The following is a 19307-nucleotide window of genomic DNA, read 5'->3' on the forward strand; positions in this document are numbered from 1 at the left end:
TAGTTTTTCACACCACTGTATCTTAACAAATAAAGTGAAAGGAATTTCACATACGATGATAATGCAATAGTTTAATATCTAAATTTATTCCAGATGTATTAAATGTATGCAGCTTTTTTGGTGAAAATAATGAATGTACTGAACATGTTTTCTGTAACTGTGTATATCTGAAAAAGTTTTGGTTTGCTTTAATGAAGGATTTTGGACACAAAATAAATAGTACAATAAATAGAGAGAATGGTGATATTCAAAAAGTAACAAAGAATGTAATATGTAATAAATCTCTGCATATTACTTGCAAAACACTTTATCCACAAAATGAGTTAGTAACAGACCTCCAGACTATGATTTATTTATTGATGACCTTAATTCTTTTATATACTCTATCAAAAATATTTTAAAAAAGTAACGCAATTAAAGTATTACATTTGTTTTCCAAATATGAATTTATTTAATATGTACATACTGTATACAGTTTGTATGACAATACTGTATTCCCTTGGCATTATGTTATTTTTTGAATGTTTTGTACTTTGTATATTTTGTTATCAGTATTGTAATAATATAATGTATCGTCTTCTTCTTTCGGCTACTCCCGTTAGGGGATGTCACAGCGGATCTTCTTCCATATCTTCCTGTCCTCTGCATCTTGCTCCGTTACATCCATCGCCTGCATGTCCTCTTTCACCACATCCATAAACCTTCTCTTAGGTCTTCCTCTTTTCCTCTTGCCTGGTAGCTCTGTCTTTAACATCCTTCTCCCAATATACCCAGCAACTCTCCTCTGCACATGTCCAAACCACCGCAATCTCGCCTTTTTGACTTTGTCTTCCAACCGTCCAACCTGCCCCTGTAATGTACTCATTTCTAATCCTGTCTATCCTCATCACACCCAAAGCAAATCATAGCATCTTTAACTCTGCCACCTCCAGATTTGCTTTCTGGTCAGTGCTACCGTCTCCAACCCATATAACATACAGTAGATGGTCTCACTGTCCTTGTAGATATTAATAGATTTAAAAAAAAATAGTAGTCCGCGGTTAGCGCGCGAGAAGGGAGAAGGCGTGTATTTTTTTGGGCTGACGTAATTTATGACGTACCCCCTGCTCGCACCCCCTTCCCGGTTCAATCTCTTGTGTGTGTGAACCTTTCCGCAGAAACCTATGACCGCAAGAGATGGGGTTCCCTCGACTATGTTGTATGTATGTCAGAGCGAATACTAAAAGTGTCCAAGTGTGTATTTTATTATATTTCAATACATCAAACACAACATTTATCACAAATCATGCTTTATTTCTTCTCTCTAGTATCGAAAATTGCCGCCTCCTTCCGCTGACTTTCTCTAAAACCTTTTAACATTACAAGAGGGACGACACAAGTTATAATAGCGTGATCCACACAAAACATTGCCATTTTATATTTAGAAAGTCCGAATAACTCGTTAAATCAGTTGTAGTGTTGGCAATTCTTGAAAACTCGACATTAAATACGTTTCTGTGGGACCGCAAAAGCTGTAGGACCGGAAGTGTGTTAATTTACGCGCTTCCGTTGAAGCTTCACGTTAGCGTGAAGCTCTGCGCTTTAGTCTGCTCATTCATTTACCTGAAAACGTGTATTAGGATGTTTGGTGTGAGAATAGCATCTAGACTGACGGGTAAGTATGAAGCAGGGAGAACTCAGGCAGGGTAAAGCAGTCGGGCACATAATCACTCGGAAGGCCAAGAGGCGCAGCACTTGGGTTTGCTGCACTTCACCCAGCATCTTTGACTGTGTCTTCTAACTTTACTGTTTTTGCGTATCATACTGCTCTTTAAAATAGAACGGTGTTTGATTGTGTTGACCATCTCCTAATCCGTTAATAGTCGGAACGCGATAGAGTAGATCCCCCACTAATATATGTGTTTCTTCTGTTTTAAGGCTGTCTGCGGCACACATGGCAGTTAGCCGGCACATACACAGCGCCAGCTAGCCATTCTTTCAGGCTGGGTAAAAGCCGGGCATACAATAGCACAAAAACTGGAACGGGATCTCGTCCTCAGCGTTGGCTGACTCTTGAACCTGACCTTGACGATGCTCTTGTGCCGAGAAAAATGGCAGTGTCGCCGCTGGAGAGCTGGCTTTCCCTGCATTATACCCTTCCCCGGCTAGACAGCCCTAGCGCTATCCCTATTATGGTTCAACTGCCTGAAGGGAACAATGGGGTTCCAAATCTCAACTCTCTCATCCAGGAGAACACAGTGAACTGGCAGATCTCGGATAGTGGCCCTCGGTGGCCTTCTGAAGCAGAGGAGATCTTGGAGGAACAATTGAACAGGCCGGTGCCCCTAGTCTGCAAGAACGTGCTAGAGATCCGACGGCGAAAGATGAATCGGCACAAATATAAAAAACTACTGAAGAGAACCAAGTTTCTACGGCGCAAAGTAAATGAAGGGCGCAGGAAAAAAAAGCAGGTGAGGGGAACAAATGTCAAGGGCGTGGCCGGGAACAGTTAGTTGAATTCTGTCATTTATGAGCTATATTTAATTTGGCTATATCTGTGATATGTTACTGATTTAATTTTTTTATATCTTATTAAGACCCTTAAGCGGCTTACACTACTTATTAGGATTTTGTTATATTTATAATGGTATATACAGGCAAGGCTTCTTAATTTAAAGAATATTAAAACTAAACAAAAATACACGCCGTCCATTGTGGTTAAAAATGTAGGATGAAGTGTAACCCTGAGGTGCATGTATTCATTCATTATTCCATACTGAGAAATAATCTATTACACATTTACACTTATTACAAAACATACACCCTGGACATACATATTGGTAAAGAACACTAATTTATATTTCTTCAAGTTGTCTTTAATTCACGTGGTAGAACAAAATGGCATGCATGTTGTAGCACAAAAGGTGTGTAGGTTGACAGATAGAAAGGAAAAGATAGGAAATGGGGCTTCCTAAGGAGTCTCTAATCTGTTGATGGCTATTAAGCAAGTTGCTGGAGATGCCGTACCAGTCAGTGGATGCCAATGTATTGTTCTACACTATGGTCTCTTTTGGAAGCAACTTGAATTCAGAAGACGCCCAATGTCTGAACAAACTTGTCAGTAAAGCCTGCTACATCATTCAGTTAACTCTGGTCACAATCTATTGATTGATTATATTATGTCTCCTGTGAGTCTGTTTCTTTGTTTTTTTTATGGTTCTGCTGCTGTGTGCATGTTGTCTAAGTGTGGATCTTAACGCCCCAGTGCATGGAGCAAAGGCACTGCTGTAAACATTGGTGCTGTCCTTTGGATGAGATGTAAAACCGATGTTCTGAGACTTTGTCTGCATAAAAGATCCCGGGGTATCGTTCAGAAGAAGTAGGGTGATTCCTGATGTCGTGCCTAAATTGCCCACCATAGCTTTGTCATTCTGACCTTCAGTTATACCATGTCCTTCATTGGCTAAATGTCGAGCTTACCTCTTCATCACCTAATACCTAATGTATGATGAAAGTACTGGTGGAAGTGTAGTTGCCATAACATCATGCAGGTTGGATACTGCACATTGGTGGTGGTTGTAGAGGTTCCCCACTGACTACAGTATGTTTAAGTGCTTTGAGTAGCTGGAAAAGAGCTATATAAATGTAATTAAGTAAGTAATTTAGAAATACTGAGAACAGGATCTGCTCCAGAAAAAAAAATCGTTAGGGAGTTGTCTGACATTCTTAACGGGCTGGTAATATTTTCATTGAAACTAAGTTGTTGCATGTACCCCGGTGAAACCTTACTTTTGTCTTCAGTCCAAATAGTGAAGAATTTTTTATGTACTTAATTGATGTTTTTATGTTAATAACCTCTATTTAAACCAAGGATTTTAAACTCCAGTCCTGGAAGGGATGCAGTGGCTGCAGGTTTTCATTCCAACCCTTTTCTTGATTAGTGACTTGTTTTTGTTGCTAATTTACTTCTTTTGAATTAATTTTAATTGACTTACTGTTGAAGACTCAGACCCAATTATGTTTTCTTCTTCCTTAATTACCAGCCAAAGAATAATGAGATACAAAATGAACCAAAACATGACCAGCAAACTGTGACCATCATACAATATCCGAAAATAAAAAGGGTGGAGGGCTCAGGAAAGTTGATTTTGCTCAGGTCCCCAAGACATTTTAGCAGTGCTCTTAGAAAAGTAAAGAAAAAACAAACAATTTTGAAAATGTATGCTATAGCACATGCATACGGATGAGAGTAGCAACAAGCCATGGAATTGAAGAACAGGTTTAATTAACAAAAACACTCGGCGCCTAATTAAGCAACTGGTTGGAGTGAAATTGGTTGGAGTTTGAGGACCTGACTTAGTTGGTCTTCTGTTGGCTCACTTACTTCACATTTCACTTCTGTTTAAGGAAAGAAATGAAGCAATTCAGAGGAACGATGAAGAAACAAATCAAAATCAGCAAAAACAGGTCACTAATTAACAAAAGGGTTAGAATGATAACCTGCAGCCACTGCGGCCCTCCGGGACTGGAGTTTGGGATACCTGTTTTAAGCAAAACATAGTTTAGCTGTATCTTTGCCTTCTTCCTATATTTTCCCTACTTGGTAGATTCATAGCCATTCAAAACTGCATATTTATAAATGTTAATACAAGATTGAAATGGCTATACATACCATATACACAATTGTTGTAATTAAGAATCTCACCTTACCTGCTAAATAAAAAACTGACTCAGAAGGATTATAGTGCCCTTTAGCTTATAACTGATAAACGTTTAGAAATTACAGCAAAAGATTTTTAAAAACTTCAGAAACTTTGATTCCACTTATTCTGTTTAAATATGGAATGGAGGTGGAATCAAATGTGAATTTTTACAGATGTTTATGCTACGCTGATTTGTCACTTTCAGTATGAATTGGGGGGGTCAGTGGTTAGTGTAATTATTTGACAGCAGCAAAAAGTGCAGCTGCGTTTCTGGCCACAATTTAAGCAGGCAGAAATGTTCAAAAAGCCTTTCATCCAAAACTTGGTGGTGCAAAAGTTCAGTTAAAGGCATGCCCCGTCTCAAACAGAGAAGGAGGAACAGATCTAGCAAAAGCTTTCTCAAGGTCTATAAAAAGCAACAGCAGAGTGTCAAGGGATGAGATGCAAGCAGTATACAAGACTGATTAAAATATGTATGGTGAATGAATCAAGTGTGGCAGTCTTTGTGAAGCTGGAATAGGAGAGTAGTTTGAAATGAGATTGGAATTACATAGTGGTTTTAAGGTTAAGGTTAGGCGCACATGATGATACAGCGCATTGCCGCACCCACCACATGACAAACCACCTCAGGATCCCAGATTAGGACCCGAGTGCAGCCATGCAACGGGTGACACCTCAGCACCACACTACTTCAGATGGAATGGAACAGTGCGGGTTTTTATTATGGTGGCTGGAGTGCCAATTCTGCCACCAACCCCCAAGGTGTGGAATACTCTTGTTATAAAGGGATGGCTGCAAAGATAAAAGGAAAAACACAAGACAATTGTGAGACCAGAAGTGTTATGTGGTGCAGAAACCTGAGGAGTAAGTAGAAGGGAGACTGGAAAAAAATGGAGTTTAAGAGATGAAAATGCTGCAATGGGTGTGCAGAATGAACAAACAGATTAAGTTGAAAATAGGTACATTAGGAGAAGCTAAATGTGAAACAGATACAGTGGATGATGGAGAGAAGATTGCAGTGGGATGGGCGCATATGAACAGTGTGCTGAGTAGAGTGTTTGATATGGCAGTGCTAGAAGAAAGAACCAGAAGGAGACCAAAATAGGATGGAATGATGTGGTAGTGAAAGATATGTAGGAGGGTGGATATATGGAAGCTTACATAATGGTTGGTGACACCAGATGAGGGAGAATTCAATGCGAAAGGAGACAAAAATAAGACATCACCTGAAGTGTGCTTTTCTTTGTCTTCCTCACCAGAAGTATGTGTGTATTTCTTTTTTGTTGAGTGTAAATTTCATTGGAATGGATACATTACAGGTCAGTAAAACATGCTACACTTTCCTTTTTCAGAACTCATACCTCACTCCTACTCCTGTGGAGAGCAGAAAAAAATAATGCGAAATAATAATTCCGAGATTCTGAAATATCAAATGGTTGCAATAGTCTGGAACATTGTTTTACTTCAGGATAGACACCGGCCCAATTAAAAAAAACAAAAATTGAGCCTTTCCCAGTAAAGTGAATTTATTTTTTTTATTTTTAAGTAAAATAGCATGTTTCTACCTTTGTATGTGGGTTAATATTCTTCCAGGTGAGCGGGATAGGATACATGCTAGTAACATAGTGTAAATGATCTGCTATTGTTAAACAGTAATTTTCTATTGGGTGTTAGTAGTCTATCAGTTCTTTTTAGGGTTGGAGATAATTGTGATTCCTAAACAATCCCCAAACACATTACAAGTGTTTCAATGCATTTGTCACAAGACCTGGCTTAACCCAATATTACAAATAGAGGAAGAGTGTATTTTTTTTATAGTGCTGACTGCCAGTCTGTCACATGTTGGCTGTAAATCTTTTAATGACATTGAATATTGAATAGGTGTTGAAGAAAGAGACTGGAAAGTGTGAAGCTGATTGCAGGAAAGGTCAAGGTTATTGTCCGAGGCAAAAGAGATGTTTACTCAAAGTATTGGAGAGATTGGATTTTTAAGATGTCTACAAGTGGAACATAAAAAGCTTAATGGTGTGAAAAGTAGGCCACAGAGAGCCAGTGCAGCCTTTGTGGTAAATGTGTGAAATGGACGACCAGGTGCTAATGTAGCTAATGTAAAATTAAATGTGCCAGTGGAGTACAGAAGTTGTCATACTCCAAAGATGCTTGCACGTGTGTGGACAAATTCCATGAAGCTATCCAAATATTTATAGAAGGTATGAGGAGTTGTGTATAGGTGTATGGTTGGTGAAAATAGCAAACAGGTGAATGTACAGAGTATCTCTGAAGTAGGGGATGATGAGTTTTGAGAGGAAAAAATTATATGGAGATAGAGTGCATAAACAGTTAGGCAGGTTGGAGAGATGAATCTAAGGATGGGGAATGAAATATTGACATTCTCCAAGAAAATTTGCATTGTTGTGTAAAAGAAGACCACAAAAAAATAAGTTGGCAACAGGCAAGACATATTGGGACTATGCTCAGAATCAAACACAGTGAACAGTTGTGTGAACGGAAAATGCAAAGGTCATCGGTGTAAATGTTTAAAATATGTGTTGTCCATGGGCAGAAACTGTCTCTGAATCACTTGGTGCTACTGAATTAGATTCCAAGCTGAAACATGATAAACAGAGGGCGGTGACTTGAGTTTTTTTATGTTACCTTTGATGGAATGCATATCTATGAAGAAAATGCATTCAGTGGTCCTGGCATGATAAACTGATGACTGCCCTTACAAAACTAATGACACTTACGACAAATTTCTTAAAGAGCATATGATGCTGTGCGTGAGGGAGGATGTTTTTTCAGCATTGCAGATCCAGAAAAAAAGGTTAGAAATTTGATATCCAAAAAATCTGTTTTGTCTTTTCATATTCCACACTTTCAGTAATGTAGGGAATGTGATCAATGCTGTGGTTCCTGAAGTCAGTAATAGTTTCTTAGTCCTATAGGGCTGCTGTCTTGATGGCAACTTAACATTCAACGTGGGGCTGTTATCTTGGCATCAGTTTTCCGGATTTGTAGTCTTTGCTTCTACAGATATGTAGTTGGTATCCAATTACAGAGGTGTCATCAGCAAATTGTATGATACCATTGTTGTGTTTTCTAGCCTTAGAGTCATTGGTAAATAGGAACTACAGCAGACCTAAGAAGCACCAGTATTTAAAATGAGTCTGACTGTTGCCTGTTCTCACAACATATGAGCTGTTAAATAAAGTGTTGCTCTGTTTACTTGTAAAAGCAGCACCAAGTTTATAAGTGTAATAAAGCTGATGCTTTGTTCAGAAACATGTATTTAGATTTTTGCATGCTCTATTGTAATTTGTTTAAGCCAAATTCCAGGGTTTATGTTGTTCTTGAAATTTATCATTACAAATGACAGTATTTTTTTCTTTTCTTTTTTCTATCCTTCGTAATATGGCTCACCCTCTCACTTGCTCTGTATTGTCTGCAGCACTATCCTAAAAATGATTTATGTAATCTATCACCTAGTGACATTGTTAATGCCTGTAATAAACAGTGTTACTGGCGTCACAGTGTCATTGCAGTATTTATTGGCGCCTGCTGTTTAATTTCTAAGCTAGTTTATTTTTGAAAAATGTAAACAGTTCTCCTAGTATCTGCCTGAGTTTCCTCTTGGTATTCTCATGTCCCAAAGCCATATGTGTTACGTTAATCGGGAACCCAGAATTGCTCAGAAGGAGTGTGTGCCTAATTGTGTTCGACTTTCTGCCTTTTATTGGTTTCCGTCTTACTCTTGACACTACAGAAATCCTGAACCTTAAAGTGGATTTGGCAATGGATAGATGGACAAATCTATACACCCATCCATTTTCCAACACGGGTAATCTAAACTTGGGGTCATGGAGAGTGTGAGTCTCTCTAGGTGACATTAGGTGTAATGTAGGGAGTAGCATTAGAAAGTTTGCTCTCATCCACTCATGCTGGCAAGTTTAGAGATTGGTAATTGACCTAACATTTGCACTTTTGGATGTGGCAGAAGAACTGGAATACCTAGCGAAGGTTCTTGTAGATATGGCATATCGTGCAGATTTACACATATACCTTTAACAGGCTGAGGTACAAACCAAGTGTTCATCATACCACCCTATATATCCTCATTTCCTAAAGTCAGTTTATTCTGTTAAGAGTTGCATAAAGCCAAAGCATTGATTGCCAGCATTGGGTTCAATGAAAGATCTGACAATGGACAGGGCATCAGTCCATCAGTGGGCACTCCAGCACACATATCCAGATTCATTACATAAACATGACCAGTATAGATCATCTTTGGTGATGTGATGGTAAAATGGCTGTGACTTCTATTCCTCATCCTTGATTCATCTCTCTGTCTATCTCTTTATTTCTCTATCCATATCAGTTCAGTATTTTTGTTTATTTTCGCTCAAGTCTTTTGTTAACGTTATTAGTGTTATTTTGTACTTAGTCTGATAGCTCTAGCGATTGTTTTGATCTCAAAATCTTCAATTTCCTCTTTTTTTTTTAAGGTATAGCATTTTTCTGTGGAGAGGTACAAAAAGTTATGAAATTATTATTTATCCATCCATCCATCCATTTTCGGAACCCACTTATTCCAATTTAGTGTTGCAGGGGGCTAGAGTTTATCCCAGCAGGATGTTCATTTAACATAGTGAGAGTAGGTGGATACTGTAAATAAAGCAAAGTCAAAGGACAAGTGAATAGTAAATGGTAGATGTAGAAACTAAAGAGCAAAACCTGATAGACTTGGAAAGAATTAAGTACTCATGGGCTCTTAAGAGTATAATAATTACTCATTAGTTTTGTTAGTGTGTATCAAAATGCTAATGATAATAATGCGACAGACCGGAAGCTACTGTATGTTTCAGTTTTGCTCAGAAATCATAATTATAGATGTCAGACAGAAGGACTTCTTATGAAGACAAATGACTATACGCATATATTGGGCTAATTGCATACTAAAACACCCACAAACTGAAGCTGCACTTATCCAACTATTACCATCCACAGCCTCTGACTTCATACATTTTGCTTTTCCACATATACTTGATTTTGCAGGCACGTTGCATGTAAGTTACAACTAGTTGTTCCTTTATGCTATCAGATTTGCACTCGCAAAAAGCTTTCTGAATATCTACAGAAGATGGATTTTTTTTGTTTCCCCCTTAATATATTATGTTTTTCATAATTAGATTTTTTTAGCACTTCTGTTTTTTTCCCCCTGATGTTTTGAAAGAGTTGCATCCAAATCCTGATTCATTTTATTTCATGGTTGTAATGTTTTATTTTTAAAACCTTATTATACAAAACACTGATTATTTGAAAGAGAAACTGATAAACTATCATGCCAGTAAACTTGTGCATTAATTTCTGATGGTGTTTATTTTTGGAAGTGTAAATCCTTTTATGGAGTATACCTTGGGCGTTTTTTCCAAATTTCTACCAGTTCTTTTACAAAACAGTCCTCTGCCATTGCATCTGGAGATTTAAATAAAGTATTTTTCATGTTCTGCTATAGCAGTGCATTTTTGTTGCTTTGTATATTTCCTTACCAGTTTTTCATATATATTATTTTTCAGCATCGTTTTGAGAAAGATCTGAAACGTGTATGGAAGAAAGCGGGGCTCAAGAATGCTCCTGAAGGATGGCACACCCCCAAGATTTATGTCAGACAGGGCAAGTCTGACTGAGAACACCATTACTTTTTTATATGTGTGTGTATGTATGTATGTATGTATGTGTGTGCGTGTATCAAATAAATAATGTCGTGTACCAGCTGGACTCTTGACTTTTTCTACTGTACATGTTTACTTTTTTATTATCTAAAGATTGATTTACATTAGAGCCATTAGAAATGAAAATCTGAAAGGTTAATGCTTACATGCTGCCCGCTGGAATACTGTTCCATTGGTTTGTGTTGGTTATGGGAGTGGGTCTTAAAGAGCTTTAAGAGGTAGTGTCACGAGGCATTTGATACATAGGTAAAGTCTGTTGGTGATTACATGCTTTTATACTTTGCACGTGATCACAACAAATATATGAGAAGACAAGTCACAAAAACATTGAAAAGTAATATCCACTAGCTGTCATTGGCAGTCAAAATTATGTTCTTACAAATTACATCACCATAACATTTTACTATATTTGACCACATAGGATTACCACCTGAAAGAGTTTTTTTACACTTTGTTTACGTTATTTAAAGAAATTATCTTTTAAGAAAGTCTTAAGTTTTATTTTTCCATATAAATTAAAATATTTTGTTTACTTCGCTGACCACTGAGTTGGAGGTACTAATGTGGAAATTCCTTTCAGTTTTTGGAACCTTGCTTCCACAGGATACACCCCACCCATTAATTATTTTAACCAATCACCACTGATGTTGTATCCAGTTTGTCTGCAGTTAAGATTGCCAGGCTTAGATGTGCCAATGTGCTCCACAGATTTTGCATAATGTATTAAATTGTTTGTTTTCTTTGAACTGGTATTATCTTTTCTAAACCAGTGAAACATCCCTCTTTCCCTATGATGTACTGCATGTTTAGTGGTTTAATAATCTGGAAACAGAGGGCTGCTGGGATGCCAGTTCTGAATGGAACCAAAAAAGAGTGAGCAAAAGCTGGAAGGGGTAATAGTTCCATTGCTGCAAATGGTTTCCTGAACAGTCTCTTGTGCTCCTGCAGATGGTGTCCTGAGGATCTTTCAGCTAGTTAGTTCAGAAAAGGAGGAAGATGTTGGTCCTACTACTGGTGTCTGTGAGAATGGGAAAAGTTATACAAGACATTTAACTGGAATCAAGGAATTATTTTTTTGTGTTCATCTTCCTTCCAGAAAGGGAAGTGTGTGTTCAATGAAAATTCAAATGTTGACTAATCTTTTATGTGTAATTTGGAAGTTCAATAGATTACTGTAACATGTAGTTTGTTTTCTAAAAATCTTCACACTGCTATGTGGCATTCTTTTGTATGTGTGTGTGTATATGTGTATATATATATAATGTAGCTGCATTCTGCATGTAAAGGTAAACACCACCACTAGATGTCATTGGCAGACCAATCCCACCAGCTCGACTTGTAACGCATGCCCTGTTCCGCTTCTCCCTGTAGTGCCAGTTAAATTTATATTAAAAGTACCCTCTGAAGATTTTGTTACTGACTGCAGCTGCTGGATGCATCCAGGAAATCTGGAGGCAAGCACCATCTGTTTCCCACAGGTAAAAGATGTGCCATGGGATAAAGCGCTGAGTGTGCTTGGCATCTTGCTTTCTCCAGCTGCTTAGCTGAAGCTGGCAAAGCGACTATTGAACCCCCCACTAGCTTTTTGATAGACCCAAATCTAGAAGAAATGCCCAGTCATCACTATGGGCCCATATGTAAAAGACTTAAATTGTCTAATGAACAGTGGGGATATTTGGACCCTGACTGTGTATTACAGTATTACTAGGCATAAAATAAAACCCAGACACTTCTGGATGGTTATTAGAGGATTATTATTTTCCCACCACTTTGGCATTTGACAAATTTTGATTGCATTCAGATTAAATAAATAAAAGCAGTTGGAGAAGATGTAATGGCACTTTATAGGGGGTTTTGTGGCTGTTCATAGTGACCCATACAGATCTCATCTAATTCTGCAAAAACAGTGCAATCTGCTGTTATGCTTGAGTATTGCTGAATCGGTTACTTTTATGTGAACATGTTTTGTCAACCCTCTCTCCAATACAGGATAATGAAGAATCAAAAGCAATAATCGTGTGTTGGGACATAAACCAAGTTACAGTTATGTGAGAAAGTAAGCACATCTCGCTATGCACGCACACTATATATACAAAAGTAGTATGTAGACTTTACAAATACATGGACTTTAATATGGAGTTGGTCCTTCTTTTGCAGCTATAACAGCTTCCACTCCTCTTGGCAGGCTTTCCACAAGAGTATTGGTGCCCATTCATTCTGTAGAGCATTTATGAGGTCAGGCACTGATGTTGGACAAGAAGGCCTGGCTCACAATCTCTGTTGCCAAAGGTGTTCGATGGGGTTGAAGTCAGGAATCTGTGCTGGTCACTCAACTTCCACACCGAACTCCTCCAACCATGTCTTTATAGACCTTGCTTTGTGCACTGGAGCTCAGTCATGCTGGAACAGAAAAGGGCCTTCCCCAAACTGTTTCCAAAAAGTTGAAAGCATGGCATTGTCCAAAATGTCTTGGTATGCTGAGGCATTAAGTGTGCCCTTCACTGGAGGTAAGGGGCCTAGCCCAAATCCTACAAAACAGCCCCACACCATTATCCTTCCTCCACCAAACTTCACAGTTGGCACAACTCAGTCAAACCTGCCCATCTGACTGCCAAACAGAGAAGCATGGTTTGTCACTCCATAGAACATGTTTCCACTGCTCCACAGTCCAGTGGCAGTGTGCTTTATACGACTCCATCTGATGCTTGGTATTGGACTTGGTGATGTGAGGCTTGCAAGCAGTTGCTCGGCCATGGAAACCCATTCCATGAATCTCCAGCTGAACAGTTTTTGTGCTTTCATTAATGTGGAAGCTTGGAACTCTTCAACTATGGAATCCGCAGAGTGCTTTTGACTTTTACACACCATACACCTTAGCAGTCGTTGAACCTGCACAGTGACTTTACGTGGTCTTCTGCTTCGTGGCTGAGTTGCTGTTGTTCCTAAACGCTTCCACTTTCCAATAATACCACTTACAGTTGACCGTGGAATATCCAGCAGGGATGAAATTTCACGAACCGTCTTATTGCAAAGGAGTCATCCTATCAAAGTACCGTGCTTGAAGTCACTGAGCTCTACAGAATGACCCGTTTTGTTTCACAGAAGTTTGTAAATGGAGACTGCATGGCTAGGTGCTTGGTTTTATACACCTGTGGCAATGGGTCTGATTGAAATACCTGAATTCAATAATTTAGAGGTGTGTCCCAATACCTTTGTCTATGTAATGTGTGTGTGTGTGTGTATATATATGTATATGTATATGATACAGTAGCTGCCAAATAATACAAAAAGTACATGACATAATTGGGGCTCATCAGGTGTACGCACCTTTGCTTCCCCTTATGGGGATCGAACCTCAGACATCAGCACTTGAAGCAAAGATACACACTTACATACATACAGTGCATCCGGAAAGTATTCACAGCGCATCACTTTTTCCACATCTTGTTATGTTACAGCCTTATTCCAAAATGGATTAAATTCATTTTTTTCCTCAGAATTCTACACACAACACCCCATAATGACAACGTGAAAAAAGTTTACTTGAGGTTTTTGCAAATTTATTAAAAATAAAAAAACTGAGAAATCACATGTACATAAGTATTCACAGCCTTTGCTCAATACTTTCTCAATGCACCTTTGGCAGCAATTACAGCCTCAAGTCTTTTTGAATATGATGCCACAAGCTTGGCACACCTATCCTTGGCCCGTTTCGCCCCATTCCTCTTTGCAGCACCTCTCAAGCTCCATCAGGTTGGATGGGAAGCGTCGGTGCACAGTCATTTTAAGATCTCTCCAGAGATGTTCAATCGGATTCAAGTCTGGGCTCTGGCTGGGCCACTCAAGGACATTCACAGAGTTGTCCTGAAGCCACTCCTTTGATATCTTGGCTGTGTGCGTAGGGTCGTTGTCCTGCTGAAAGATGAACCGTCGCCCCAGTCTGAGGTCAAGAGCACTCTGGAGCAGGTTTTCATCCAGGATGTCTCTGTACATTGCTGCAGTCATCTTTCCCTTTATCCTGACTAGCCTCCCAGTCCCTGCCGCATCCCCACAGCATGATGCTGCCACCACTATGCTTCACTGTAGGGATGGTATTGGCCTGGTGATGAGCGGTGCCCGGTTTCCTCCAAACATGACACCTGGCATTCACACCGAAAAGTTCAATCTTTGTCTCATCAGACCAGAGAATTTTCTTTCTCATGGTCTGAAAGTCTTTCAGGTGCCTTTTGGCAAACTCCAGGCGGGCTGCCATGTGCCTTTTACTAAGGGGTGGCTTCCGTCTGGCCACTCTACCATACAGGCCTGATTGGTGGATTGCTGCAGAGATGGTTGTCCTTCTGCAAGGTTCTCCTCTCTCCACAGAGGACCTCGGGAACTCTGACTGAGAGACCATCGGGTTCTTGGTTGCCTCCCTGACTAAGGCCCTTCTCCCCCGATCGCTCAGTTTAGATGGCCGGCCAGCTCTAGGAAGTGTCCTGGTGGTTTCGAACTTCTTCCACTTATGAATGATGGAGGCCACTGTGCTCATTGGGACCTTCAAAGCAGTAGAAATTTTTCTGTAACCTTCCCCAGATTTGTGCCTTGAGACAATCCTGTCTCGGATGTCTACAGACAATTCCTTTGACTTCATGTTTGGTTTGTGCTCTGACATGAACTGTCAACTGTGGGACCTTATATAGACAGGTGTGTGCCTTTCCAAATCGTGTCCAATCAACTGAATTTACCACAGGTGGACTCAAATTAAGCTGCAGAAACATCTCAAGGATGATCAGGGGAAACAGGATGCACCTGAGCTCAATTTTGAGCTTCATAGCAAAGGCTGTGATACTTATGTACATGTGCTTTGTCAATTTTTTTATTTTTAATAAATTTGCAAAAATCTCAAGTAAACTTTTTTCACGTTGTCATTATGGGGCGTTGTGTGTAGAATTCTGAGGAAAAAAATGAATTTAACCCATTTTGGAATAAGGCTGTAACATAACAAAATATGGAAAAAGTGATGCGCTGTGAATACTTTCTGGATGCACTCTACATATGTGGACATATCAAGATCTGTTCTTCGTTTAAACAGCATTTTTGGATAAAGGGACTGTAATTGAAAAAAAGAAACTTGGAAATTTGATTGCTTGCAATAATGTATTAAGTGAATAATGAAATGATAATGCCATTTCTATATGTGAAGAAAGTAAGTACAGCCATGGATCTAATAGTTGGCATTGCCTCCTCAAGTAGATGTTCCCTATAACTGTTTAGCACTTTCTGACATTGACTCGGAGAAAGTTTTTACCCAATTCCCAATGCAGAATTCTTTCAACAGTGCCACATTCATGCTCCTGTGTGCACAGCCCATTTTAAATCTCACCACAGCATCTCAATCTAGGCTTTCCATTGACCATTCCAAAATGCTACATTTAAATTTCTGTTTGCAGCCATTCCTTACTGGATTTTCCTGTATGTTCCGAGTCATTGTCATGTTGCAAGGTCCACCTTGAATTGATCTTTAATCTTTTGACAGATGCTTTCACGTTATCCTCAAGCACCCTATGGTACAATGAAGAATTTCTACTTGATTTTATGATGGTGAGCTGCCCAGGCACTGATGCAGCAAATCCACCACCATGTTTCACAGTTGGTATCGAGTTCATCCATTCATCCATCCTCTTCCTCTTATCCGAGGTCGGGTCGCGGGGGCAGCAGCTTGAGCAGAGATGCCCAGACTTCCCTCTCCCCAGCCACTTCTTCTAGCTCTTCCGAGGGAATCCCAAGGCGTTCCCAGGCCAGCTGGGAGACATAGTCCCTCCAGTGTGTCCTGGGTCTTCCCCGGGGCCTCCTCCCGGTTGGACGTGCCCAGAACACCTCACCAGGGAGGCGTCCAGGAGGCATCCTGATCAGATGCCCGAGCCACCTCATCTGACTCCTCTCGATGCGGAGGAGCAGCGACTCTACTCTGAGCCCCTCCCGGATGATTGAGCTTCTAACCCTATCTTTAAGGGAGAGCCCAGACACCCTGCGGAGAAAACTCATTTCAGCCGCTTGTATTTGCGATCTCGTTCTTTCGGTCACTACCCATAGCTCATGACCATAGGTGAGGGTAGGAACATAGATCGACTGGTAAATTGAGAGCTTTGCCTTATGGCTCAGCTCCTTTTTCACCACGACAGACCGATGCAGAGCCTGCATCACTGCAGACGCCGCACCGATCCGCCTGTTGATCTCACGCTCCATTCTTCCCTCACTCGTGAACAAGACCCCGAGATACTTGAACTCCTCCACTTGGGGCAGGATCTTGCTCCCAACCCTGAGAGGGCACTCCACCCTTTTCCGGCTGAGGACCATGGTCTCGGATTTGGAGATGCTGATTCCCATCCCAGCCGCTTCACACTCAGCTGCGAACCGATCCAGAGAGAGCTGAAGATCACGGCCTGATGAAGCAAACAGGACAACATCATCTGCAAAAAGCAGTTACCCAATCCTGAGTCCACCAAGCCGGACCCCCCTCAACACCCTGGCTGCGCCTAGAAATTCTGTCCATAAAAGTTATGAACAGAATCGGTGACAAAGGGCAGCCCTGGCGGAGTCCAACTCTCACTGGAAACGGGTTCGACTTACTGCCGGCAATGTGGACCAAGCTCTGACACCGATCGTACAGGGACCGAACAGCTCTTATCAGGGGGTCCGGTACCCCATACTCTCAGAGCACCTCCCACAGGATTCCCCGAGGGACACGGTCGAATGCCTTTTCCAAGTCCACAAAACACATGTAGACTGGTTGGGCGAACTCCCATGCACCCTCCAGGACCCTGCTAAGGCTGTAGAGCTGGTCCACTGTTCCGCGACCAGGATGAAAACCACACTGTTCCTCCTGAATCCGAGGTTCAACTATCCGACGGACCCTCCTCTCCAGAAGCCCAGAATAGACTTTTCCAGGAAGGCTGAGGAGTGTGATCCCTCTGTAGTTGGAACACACCCTCCGGTCCCCCAGCCCAGTTTGCCAACCCAGAGGCACTGTCCCTGATGTCCATGCGATGTTGCAGAGACATGTCAACCAAGACAGCCCTACAACATCCAGAGCCTTGAGGAACTCCAGGCATATCTCATCCACCCCCGGGGCCCTGCCACCAAGGATTTTTTGACCACCTCGGTGACCTCAGTCCCAGGGATGGGGGAGCCCACCTTCGAGTCCCCAGGCTCTGCTTCCTCATTGGAAGGCATGTTAGTGGGATTGAGGAGGTCTTCGAAGTACTCCCTCCACCGACCCACAACGTCCCGAGTCGAGGTCAGCAGCGCACCATCCCCACCATACCCAGTGTTGACACTGCACTGCTTCCCCTTCCTGAGACGCCGGACAGTGGACCAGAATCTCCTCGAAGCCGTCCGAAAGTCATTCTCCATGGCTTCCCCAAACTCCTCCCATGCCCGAGGTTTTGCCTCAGCAACCACCGAAGCCACATTCCGCTTGGCCTGCCGGTACCTATCAGCTGCCTCCAGAGTCCCACAGGACAAAAGGGACTGGTAGAACTCCTTCTTCAGCTTGACGGCATCCTTCACCGCTGGTGTCCACCAACGGGTTCGGGGATTGCCGCCACGACAGGCACCGACTACCTTATGGCCACAGCTCCGGTCAGCCACCTCAACAATAGAGGCACGGAACATGGCCCATTCGGACTCAATGTCCCCCCACCTCCCTCGGGACATGGTCGAAGTTCTGCTGGAGGTGCGAGTTGAAGCTACTTCTGACAGGGGGCTCTGCCAGACGTTCCCAGCAGACCCTCACAACATGTTTGGGCCTACCAGGCCTAACCGGCATCCTCCCCCACCATCGGAGCCAACTCACCACCAGGTGGTGATCAGTTGACAGCTCCGCCCCTCTCTTCACCCGAGTGTCCAAGACATGTGGCCGCAAGTCTGACGACACGACCACAAAGTCGATCATCGAACTGAGGCCTAGGGTGTCCTGGTGCCAAGTGCACATATGAACATGGTGTTCATTATGGACAATCTGTGACGAGCACAGAAGTCCAATAACAAAACACCACTCGGGTTCAGATCGGGGGGGCCATTCCTCCCAATCACGCCCTTCCAGGTCTCACTGTCATTGCCCACGTGAGCATTGAAGTCTCCCAGCAGTATGAGGGAGTCCCCAGAAGGTGTGACCTCCAGCCCCCCCTCCAGGGACTCCAAAAAGGGTGGGTACTCCGAACTGCTGTTCGGTGCATACGCACAAACAACAGTTAGGACCCGTCCCCCCACCCGAAGGTGGAGGGAGGCTACCCTCTCGTCCACCAGGGTAAACCCCAATGTACAGGCTCCAAGTCGAGGGGCAATAAGTATGCCCACACACACTCGGCGCCTCTCACCAGGGGCAACTCCAGAGTGGTTGAGAGTCCAGCCCCTCTCAAGGAGATTGGTTCCAGAGTCCAAGCTGTGCGTCGAGGTGAGTCCGACTATATCTAGGTATCGAGTTCTTCTGATCAAATGCTGTCTTTGGTTTTGGCCAAAAATGTGTTCTGATACTATAGCCAGATAACTCCTTATTTGCCTCGTCTGTCCAGAGCACTGTGTTCCAGAAGTTCTGGTCTTGGACTAGATGTTCATGGGCAAAATTTAATCTTGCCCTGATGTTCTTTCTGTACAGCAAAGGTATTTTTTTTCCATTTCACACTTTCCATGTAGATCTAATTTGTTCAGCCTCTTTCTAATGGTAGACTCATGCACTCTGACATCAGCAACAGCAAGAGTTACCTGTAGGAGCTGTGATGAAACTCTGGGGTTCTTAGGAATTTCTTTCAGTGTCTTGAGTTTTCACTTGGACTGAACCTGGTGGGGAAGCCAAGGAAGGACAAATTGGCATTTGTTTGAAATCTTCTCCACTTGTTCTGTAGATAATCTTCCGAAC

At 41.8% G+C, this 19307-nt stretch overlaps 1 protein-coding gene across 1 annotated transcript; it reads left to right on the top strand.

Moving 5' to 3' along the window:
• The first annotated feature begins 1501 nt into the window (after window positions 1-1501).
• On the top strand, window positions 1502-10457 carry aurkaip1 (aurora kinase A interacting protein 1). The gene is made up of 3 exons (XM_028807352.2): window positions 1502-1654; window positions 1918-2450; window positions 10256-10457. Exons 1-3 carry the CDS (start codon window positions 1621-1623, stop codon window positions 10364-10366), a joined length of 678 nt encoding a protein of 225 aa, XP_028663185.2. The 5' UTR covers window positions 1502-1620; the 3' UTR covers window positions 10367-10457.
• The last annotated feature ends 8850 nt before the right edge of the window (window positions 10458-19307 follow it).

This window comes from Erpetoichthys calabaricus, chromosome 8 (assembly GCF_900747795.2).
Source record: "Erpetoichthys calabaricus chromosome 8, fErpCal1.3, whole genome shotgun sequence".
NCBI classification, from domain to species: domain Eukaryota; kingdom Metazoa; phylum Chordata; class Cladistia; order Polypteriformes; family Polypteridae; genus Erpetoichthys; species Erpetoichthys calabaricus.